This window comes from Erigeron canadensis, chromosome 3 (genome assembly GCF_010389155.1).
Source record: "Erigeron canadensis isolate Cc75 chromosome 3, C_canadensis_v1, whole genome shotgun sequence".
NCBI lineage: Eukaryota > Viridiplantae > Streptophyta > Magnoliopsida > Asterales > Asteraceae > Erigeron > Erigeron canadensis.
This window is the reverse complement of record NC_057763.1, coordinates 26,841,750-26,851,227: the sequence shown is the minus strand read 5'-3', so window position 1 is coordinate 26,851,227 and position 9,478 is coordinate 26,841,750. Positions and strand designations below refer to the sequence as shown.

General features: G+C 36.2%; 1 protein-coding gene across 2 annotated transcripts; it reads right to left on the bottom strand.

Moving 5' to 3' along the window:
• Positions 1-5,808: 5,808 nt before the first annotated feature.
• LOC122591101 (nifU-like protein 2, chloroplastic) lies at positions 5,809-8,736 on the bottom strand. Of its 2 annotated transcripts, none has more exons than XM_043763305.1 (4): positions 8,565-8,736; positions 8,335-8,434; positions 6,709-7,019; positions 5,809-6,273 (listed from the first exon to the last, which is right to left on the bottom strand). In XM_043763305.1, the coding sequence occupies exons 1-4, from the start codon at positions 8,637-8,639 to the stop codon at positions 6,082-6,084; spliced, it is 678 nt and encodes a 225-aa protein (XP_043619240.1). In that variant the 5' UTR covers positions 8,640-8,736; the 3' UTR covers positions 5,809-6,081. The 2 variants fall into 2 exon arrangements, with proteins under 2 accessions (XP_043619240.1, XP_043619241.1); XM_043763306.1 differs by having other exon boundaries at positions 8,335-8,428.
• Between the last annotated feature and the right edge of the window lie 742 nt (positions 8,737-9,478).

Below are 9,478 nucleotides of genomic sequence, written 5' to 3'. Positions count from 1 at the left end.
TTGTAAAATCACTAAATCAGCTTAGAAATGCAGAATCCTATGTACTATTTGACTATTTGTGATAGCAAACTACGCAAGTATAATAAACACATCATAATATCAGTGGGCATGCTACTGGTATATGATACAATGGTGTAAAGTTGCAAAGCTCTAGATTTGAAACCACTTCTTGTACTGAAGTTCCTTTGGCCCGCGTTTATGTTCACACAGCAAGGGGAGTTTTGGAAGTGATTTTCTATTGTTTAGCCATCCGCTTACAATTGCTATATTGATTTTTCCCGAATAGATAATGGTATTAACACTGCAACCAGAGTTTTACTCCAAAAGCCTATTTTCTTCATTTGCTACTCTACAGAGTTAACAACCTAGCTAAAAAATGGAATGGGTTGAAGGGTTTAAAAGGATATAAAGTCACACAAAGCATTTTCAATTGCTGATATTGATATATACAAAATGTTCAACTGATATTTAAGGACTATGGGTTTTGTTATCATGTTGCTCCATATTACAATGATTATTTTAATGATTCATAAAAAAAATCCGGTTGACCCTTTACCAACCATGCCTTTAGAATATGTAGCACCACTGCAATGTGTTCGGGTCACTAAAATTGGAGTATGTCACTTGAACACATCCAGGAATACAGACTGGTAAGTCGAATCATCCTAGTTGAGAGGGACTCGACTGTTCTTTATATGTGGCTTCTTTTGAGTTTTGTGGCTTTGTCGGTTTCGAATATCATCAAACAACGAATCACCTTGGTTGATTTTTGATCCCTGAAAATAAAAAATCCAAGAATCATAAATAAAGAGTGCTTTAATTAAATCTAAATTAATTTAATTTATAATAGCTAATTATAATAGAATTGGCAACGTCGTAAATGTGAAGTGGCGGCAAGGGGCTTGAACATTTACCAGGAATGAGATAAGAAGGTATGGCGTCATAGATGGTGAAGTATTGGCGGCGGCGGCAGGGGGGGCTTGAAGGTGGAGTGGTGATGGTGGCAGGGGGAGTAAGATAAGATCTGTGTGTGATGGGGAAATAGTGAATCATCCGGATTGAAAGTCCCGAGGGGGAGTGTCTGTTTTAAAACTTAAAACGCTTTTAAGACAAAGGGAAAGCAGGGAATTGAGCGGGTGTGTCTTTTGATTTGATGAAGGTAATCTCATCTTTTCGCATCTCTTCTTTCAACATATGCCTATAATCATTATAAGGTAGTATAGATAGATCCGTCAACATGACTACGACTTGAAAATGTTGAGCTTACCAAATGATGATCAATGTAAGCAGGTTCATCAACGAAGCCCATCAAACTTGCAATGAAGCTTCCGCTGCAATAAAAGTTCACCAGCAACGCAACTATTGTTATAAACAACAAATGTAATAATATGCATTAAATGAAAGTGAAATATGCAAGTAAAAAACTGGCCAGATTGGTGAATGGGTATGTGTCAAAATGACCTGGTGGCACAACCACACAAACCTGGATTTTTCTTCTAAATTAAATCTGGTCAAGTTTAGTAGTTTACACGTTAATGACAAATGACATCATGGAGCTCTCGATATTTGAAACTTCAGTGTACTTGGAATACATTAAGAATTTCAAAACACATGAGTGCCATACCTATGGGTGGGATTAAAACTACCTAATAGTGCCAGATAAAACTCTCGATTGAGAGCTGTAGACAAAAGAACAGGGATGTTTGTTTTCAAGGTTTCAAATTGATAGTCTCAGCATAAAAAAACGACAGTGACATATGATTCTAATCTAAGAGGCAATGTAAAAATCATACCATGATATTGTTCACAATGGTTGAAACCTTTGCAACTGTTGATTCTGCAAAAACACAAAAAGGGGAAGAAAAGCTTATTTGAAAATTAAGAAAAGCTTTGATTGTTCATATACGTAGATCTAATATTAAAAAACCGATCAATCAGGGGGGGGGGGGGGGGGGGGGGGGGGGGGGGTGGGGGGGGGGGTGGGGGGGGGGGGTGGGGGGGGGGGGGTGGAGGGGGGGGGGGGGGTGGGGGGGGGGGGGGTGGGGGTGGGGGGGGGGTTGGGAGGGGGGGTGGGGGGGGGGGGGGGGGGGGGGGGGGGGGGGGGGGGGGGGGGGGGGGGGGGGGGGGGGTTTCGAGATGGATTCCAAATCTGAAAAAAAGGGGAAAAGATACGACATTAAGAACAAAGATTCGATTTGCAATTCCAGAATATAAAAAATACAACGTCAAAAGATAATGAAGAAAATCAAAAGAAGATTCCCATACATCAAATAATTGCAATTCCATATAGAAAATCAAAATAAGACTCCGATTTACAGTAGATAGTGGCGGTGTACGCAGAAGACAGCGGCGGTGGAGATGGAAGGAGATGATGATTTGCAAAAGCTATGGAGATGTATGTGTGTTGGTTTGGTTTGGCAGAAGCGATGATGATAGAGGAGTGTAGGTTTTTTTTAAATAGGGGTATTTTGGGAAGGGAAAAAGTGCTGAATCTCTTAATTTAATATGTTTTATAAGGAGGTATAGATATAGATGTGTATAAACTGAAAAAGATGATTTCATAAATAAATAATCGTGTTGGCAAAATGTCAAGAGCCAAAAGAGCGGTATACCTGGGCTGAGCGACATGCTAAAAAAAGAGGAGTTAAGCCTAATGCTTTATGAATACTCCAGAAGCGAATGGGTATTACCTATTCCCAGCAACACCAAGCACACGTACAAGGCTAAGACAAAAACATAAGCACATTTCGGAGAAATGAGTCTATGTGAACAAATGAAGTATAATAGCAAGCTTTCTGGTTGAGAAAAATAAGTGCCGAAAAGCCTCTATGAAGGGCATAAACTCAATGTCAACCGATAAGTAACATGAAGTCATTGCATAATCATTTAACATTGAGAAAGAATGCATAATTTAGTGTCATTAAGTAGTACCAACTATCCTCCTAAGGGTAGAGTTTAAAACTACCTCTGGTTCCAACTTAGCTAGCTATGTTTTTTGACCTTGGCTCAAAAGTATTTCATCCAAAGACATTCTCAAGAACCAATTTCTATAGTTGTCCCATCGTGTTGAATACTCTGCGTATTCTGTTGTAGGGTCATAGCGATTTTTGGAGCAACATATATAACTAAATTGTTTAAGATATAGTACGTAAGTTGGTCTATAGAATGCAAGACTTTCAAAATCATTAGTTTGAAATAGTTGTCTAGTTGAATGTCACTATAGAAAAGTAAGTAAGTATTTCCCAATGCCGTCTTCCACGGGTTTTGGGTCTCGTCTTTGACGGTGTATGAGGGAGGTTGAAATGTAGACAGCCTTACCCCTTCCAAAGGTAGAGAGGCTGGTTCCATGTTCTACCAAAGGTAGAAAAGGACCTCCAGCCTTGCTGGGCATGAGGATCGAACCCTTGACCTCTGTCTCCAGAGGCAAGGGCATAGAGGTCAAGGGCTCCAACCACTGATCCAACCCAGCTGAGAATGAGAAAGACTGTCATGGACAAACATTTATAGGTTCATTACAAAATGGGTTACGCATAGATATTAACAATTTAGAGGCATACATATTTCATTTTTCATTACCCGTATAAAACAGAGCAGGATACCAAATTAACCTAAAACTTTTGAGTTAAAACTACAATGATGAATGACAATTATAAAAAAAATAAAATGTTAAGAAAATACAATTCAAAAAAATAACAAATAGGGATTTGTACAATTTTAGAAAGATAAAAGTTACCGCACATGCCCATCTATCTATGAATAAAATTCAAATCCCCCCTCTTGAACTAACCGATTGATGTGTGAAGTTTTTGATTTGATGAGTCCCCCAAATCTGGGTTAAAAAATACATACAAAAGATTAGCAACAAATAGTAAACAACATTGATGAAATCATTATACATAGATAAAAACTTTATCGTAAAAAAAAAATCATATGAAGGCATCTGATGGAATCGAGATAATTTTATCCAGATTCAACAATCGAGACAGAGAGCAGGGGGGAGGTTGGTTGTGATTTGTGTTGTGGTGGTGGTGGTGCAATAACAGAGAGAGAGGGTGTGCGCGAAAGAGCTGCGTGGATTGTGGGTGAATTTTGATGGCTGCGTGAATATTACTCGTATTAGGTTTGTCTGAGGTTGGGGGTATTATAGGTATAAAAATATTGCTGAATTAAGAACTCCTGTTATAAAGGAGTATAGATAGACTAATTGTGTAAATTAATTAATTAAGGAATGATGGTCATTTTGCATTTTTTTTTTTAAAACTTTTCAACAAGGTGTATAATCTCTATATAGTAGTTGGAAATTAGATAAAATCATATGTACACATTTCTAGTATATTTTTAGATTCTCTAGTGTCTTTTGGTTGATGGGTGAATAAGTTAAATTGATTGTTAAAAGCTTATGTGGAAGCAAAATTGTCCGAAGATTACCTTTACGTCATAACCTTCGTCATAAGAACATATCTAGAGTTGGTAAGAGAAATCACAGCGTAATCCAAAGTGTATTTGGTGTTTTCTCCTTGTTTTCCACATTGAGCCCGTCTGGATTGATACTTTCACTGGTTAAACGAAGTCTTAACGATAGAGAACAAGCATATACATATATAGAGAATCCCTCACATGTAACTCAAGTTGATAAACAAGTTGTAACCAAATCTAAATGCCATATAATCTCATAAAATGAAGTCACTTGCTTTGTTTTTTGTGCAAAGCTAAGCCCATGTCTAAAAGTGAATGTAGTCTCCGAAATGTAATCTTGTATGAATATGACAGAACATTCCAATCCAAAAATCTGGCGAGTAAGATTACAAGGGCATCATGGTGACTTGTACCCCTAATACAAGTCATCAACAACAACTTGTCTTTGATTGTGAGGTATGTTGATTTCAACTCTACTATTAGAGTTGAGGAATCTTTTCTAGGTTTTTTTGGTTGTTGATGATATCATTGATTAAGGATTATTTGATGTTACCCTTAAAGAATTAAACTAAGTTGTTTTGGTTTTGACATCGGTGCTAATATTGCTATATCAACGTCACATCATTTTGCTCACTCCATCACTGACTTGTTAACCCGGGGTGACCAAGGACACCCTTTATTTTAATTTGTGGGAGGTAATAGAATAAAAGTACCAATGGCCCAACACTTAATGGCATTCCAAAGCCGATGACGTCGAACACATGAATCAGTATGGTCGCTGAGCAGGCGAGCAACACTAGATGACGCCTAGAGCCATACCAGATGCTCTAAGATGTCCCAAGCCGATAAGTTTTATTCCTACTATGTGAATGGTCATAAGAATAGCTCCCCCCCCCCCCCCCCCCCCCCCCCGGTACTCTTTTAGTGATTATGGCTTAAAAAAAAATTCATTTAATCTGCTATGATAATGATAATATAAAGTTTACTCTTTGTGTACCAATATAGACCTACTAGTAATTGAACTAGTTATATCAATCGGTATATGAGATTAAAAAAGCATTTCAGGCATCCAAATCTCTTCACTGAACCGAGTGCCCTGATTACTCTAGTAACTTTTTCGACTACTAGCTAGTTGGAACCCTCTCCAATACGAGTAGACTAGTTGTACAAAAGATCAATGCAAGAAAGTAAATCACGTACATGTAATTGTAGTATGGGTATATATTCTTTATAAACATTATTATATTCATGAACTTAACCATATATAATCGTTTTGATTGAAATTCTGATTGCCATTCGGCAGTATGGCACTAAACTTGTACGTGGCTGATCATTATGAAAAGCTACAGCTATATATATCTAGTAGCAAAGTGTAAATGTATATTAATAGAATGAAAAAATAATGTGATCTTGTATCATTATGCATATAAATATACCTTGGCAAATTTTAAATCAACTCATTACAAGTCGGAGTGACCAACAATTTTACGCTATAGCCAGATACGTTTAATATATTTACATGGCTTTTACTTTATGATGAGAACTATAATGAAAAGAAAAAAAAAAAAAAAAGAGGCATGGAGTTTGTAGCTTGGTAAAGCACCCTCTGAACCAAGGTTCAATTGATCCCAAATATGTTTGAAACATAAGAAAGCATACGAACATCTATTGTAAAAGTTGAACTGCAGCTATGGAAGGTATTTTCTCGCGCAGTTTCTGAGTCAGGGCAACTCTTACAGTCATTACACTTGCTGCAGGACCTGTTAAGCGTACTTTTACTATCGGCTCTTCTATGGACACCAGCTCTACTGATCCACCTGCTGCCCCAACAAGATACGGACGTATTTCTTCCAGCACCTATATATTCCAAAGACTTGGATTGTCAAACAATATATCTAACCAAAGATAATAAGTTTTATGACAACTGATTACGATCATCCAAAATCACATTTTCTACCAGATACAAACTGCAAGGAGCATTATAAGAAAGGAAGAACTTTTGATAATAAGTTTTGTTGGGACTAGTATGAGGCTAAATTACTCGAAACCAATTATTAGATCTCTAGATATTCAGTTAATCAGAAGCAGAATCAGTTTATCCCAGCACTTAAAATTGATTATTATGACGTAATAGTAATCAGCTTGATAACAGAAATCCGATTATCCAAACACACCCTAAACTCATAGAAAACTAAAGTAGGACTTTGTTGAGGAAAATGCTACATCATACTGAATATATCATAAACTTTGGGGCAATTAAGAAGCGAAAGACTATTAAGATGTTGAATTTACCTTCTCAATGTTTTCTTCATTGAGTTCAAGTCCAGTTTCTTCATCTGGGATTGGTTCAACTGCAACTATTTCAGGGATCTTCTCCATAAGACGCCTTTCGATACCCAATTTCATTGTGGTTACAGAACTTGGACAGGAACCACAAGCTCCTTGTAACTTTAAGCGTACAATATTTCCATCAATTTCGTGTAATGCAACATTACCTCCATCCGCAATGAGATAAGGTCGGATTTCATCCAATACGCTCTCAATGTTTTCAGCTGTAAGAGGCAATTCAACAGCCGAATATGGAGTAGCAACAGCCTTTACAACTGCAACAGAAGATGGGTTTAGCAACAGGTTAGTAATGTCAAACGGATTACCACACCATATGAGAACATAGATAAACTTTTGGTATAATAAATAAAATCGAAACAAGTCCCCCAAGTGATAATCAACCTGCCTGCTAAAAGAATTATGAGTAACATAAGTTGATAATATGCTTCTGTTCTGACTAACCATACCTAGCAATCTTGGATGTTTGTAATGTCTACATTAAGTGGCACAAAATCAGATGTGCTCAATTTCAGTATGATACAAAATGCACTGTTATTTCGGTTAGTATATTGGTTGAAAAAGATGCATTTAACATGCCAATATTCAATCCTTGCACTAAAGTTGAAGATTATTGCCTTAAGGTTCTTAACTCAAAAATTCCATTCCACAACTGCCTATAGATCCTTTCATAGTAATCAAATGGCTTCTTATTGATATCTAAGTTGAATCTAAATGACTGTCTATCAATCAAACATGAAAATTTTGGAGCAGGAATGGTATTGCAACGAGAAAGCTTTGTCTGTTACAAAAACTGCAATAGACAATTTCTAGAAAATAATTAATTGCCATTAACACTACTTGCATAGTGAAGAACTCAATGTAGAAATTATGCAACAATTTCAAAAGTATTATATCTGTTTGGGTTGTATAAGAGCCTTGTTTCCATGTCAGGCAATTTACGATAGAAAACTTAAACTAACACTACTTCAACAGTTCAACTGCAACGCAATACCTAAACCTGACATTAAGGATCACCAATTTCAAAAAGAGAAGTTACAATAGAGCAAAAGCTAGCAGCTTTAACGTTAGAAAGTGTTCCGGACTGCTTATTTTAAAGTGCTTATCTATATTGAAAATAAACACCAACAAACCTGTTTATTTTGAAGTGCCTATTTACTTTCAAATAAGTATAGCGTCCAAACACTCAAAATTGTTTATTAGATATGCAAGTAAACACTTGAATAAATAATGCCCGAGTTGCCTTATTTTCACAAGTTTTTCGCTTATGCATAATCTAACTACTATTCTATTAGAAAAGTAAACACTTTTTCTTACTCAAAAAGCTTATGACTTTTTAGCCTTTTCGGCCAAGAAAAAAGCTATTTTTGAGAAGCTAAGTAGCATAAGCTCTTTGCAATAAGCTAGCAAAAACACCCACCCTCTTGGACAATTAAACACAATTTTACACGATTTACTTTCTCTCATGTTGGCTATTGGACCGAGTCGGTCATCTATAAACTAAGATGATCTAGAGTTACAAACCATGTAATAACTTGCAGTCTTATACTAAACAGCATACAAAGATAATACCTTTCGAACCTGAAGCCGGCGAAACCCGGAGTTTCGGTAACCTTGAAACGCCCCTTGGAAAAGATAGTCTGTTGCCCAATATACTACTTGAAACCTGCAACTGGTGAACATCAATTGTTCGTTATTAGAAGACAAGAAAACTGGCAAACACACAAACACAAACACACACACACAAACATATATATATATATATATCCACACACATATAACCAATTAAAAAGGAAATTTACCTTGGGGAAGGGTGAACATGAAGAAGAAGCAGCATAAGAACAGGAAGAAGAAGAATTGCTCAACATACACTGCATATTTGTTTTCTTTTAATTATATTTATAATTATTATAATAATGGGCAGCAGAAAGAAAAACCTAATATAAATAGAGATATAATTTTCTATAAATAAAAGAAGAAAAAAAGAGAGAATTTGGTTGAGGAAGAAGGAAGAAGAGTTGGGGTTGGGGACAAGTTTCTGTTATTGACCAACAGAGGAAAAAAGTTGGGCCTTTTTATAGTTGGGTTATTGGAAGGTGGGAGTTTTTTCTTGACAAAATCTTTGTCCCCTATTTCCTTCCATTTATTACCTCCTCAAAATTAGATTCTAGGTATGTTATGTTGTACGAGCCATCGTGTTTAATTGGGGATAAATATTATCGACCATTAATTGATAGTTTGGTTAACTAATTTGGAACTAGCGATTTTAAATGTTTTTTTTTTATTTTTTAAATCTTGATATAAACGAAACGTTATTCAGATTTAAGATGTATGTTTTCTCAAAAATACTTGAATTCCTTCTGAAATTAGACTCAAATATAAGAAAGATAACGTTAAGCCCAATATAATTGGGGTATCAAAATAATTAAAACGGCTCCGAATGTTTTCTTTGACAAAATTTTTATTTCCTCTTAGCGTCATAGATTCGTATATATTGAGTGTGTCGATAGAGGAAATATAATGTCCGGCTCGATCCGCCCCAAAGCAACGACTTTAAATGTTTTCGAGCTCTTTTTACCTTTTTCAGATTACGATGTGGATGATTAGAACCAATAGTTGGTGCAAAATACTTTTAAAAATATTATCCGTGTCATTGTGGCCTATAGGAGGTTAACTTACAATCAATCATAGATGGTGAAATGACTCTTAATAAAAG

What these genes read in the sequence shown, in the direction of transcription:
- LOC122591101 (XM_043763305.1), bottom strand. Translation starts at nt 8,639, where the DNA reads ATGCAGTGTATGTTGAGCAATTCTTCTTCTTCCTGTTCTTATGCTGCT. An exon ending in CATGTTCACCCTTCCCCAAG is followed by an intron (nt 8,435 to 8,564) that starts GTAAATTTCCTT and finishes GATGTTCACCAG; the next exon opens with TTGCAGGTTTCAAGTAGTAT. An exon ending in ATGAAGAAAACATTGAGAAG is followed by an intron (nt 6,274 to 6,708) that starts GTAAATTCAACA and finishes TGGAATATATAG; the next exon opens with GTGCTGGAAGAAATACGTCC.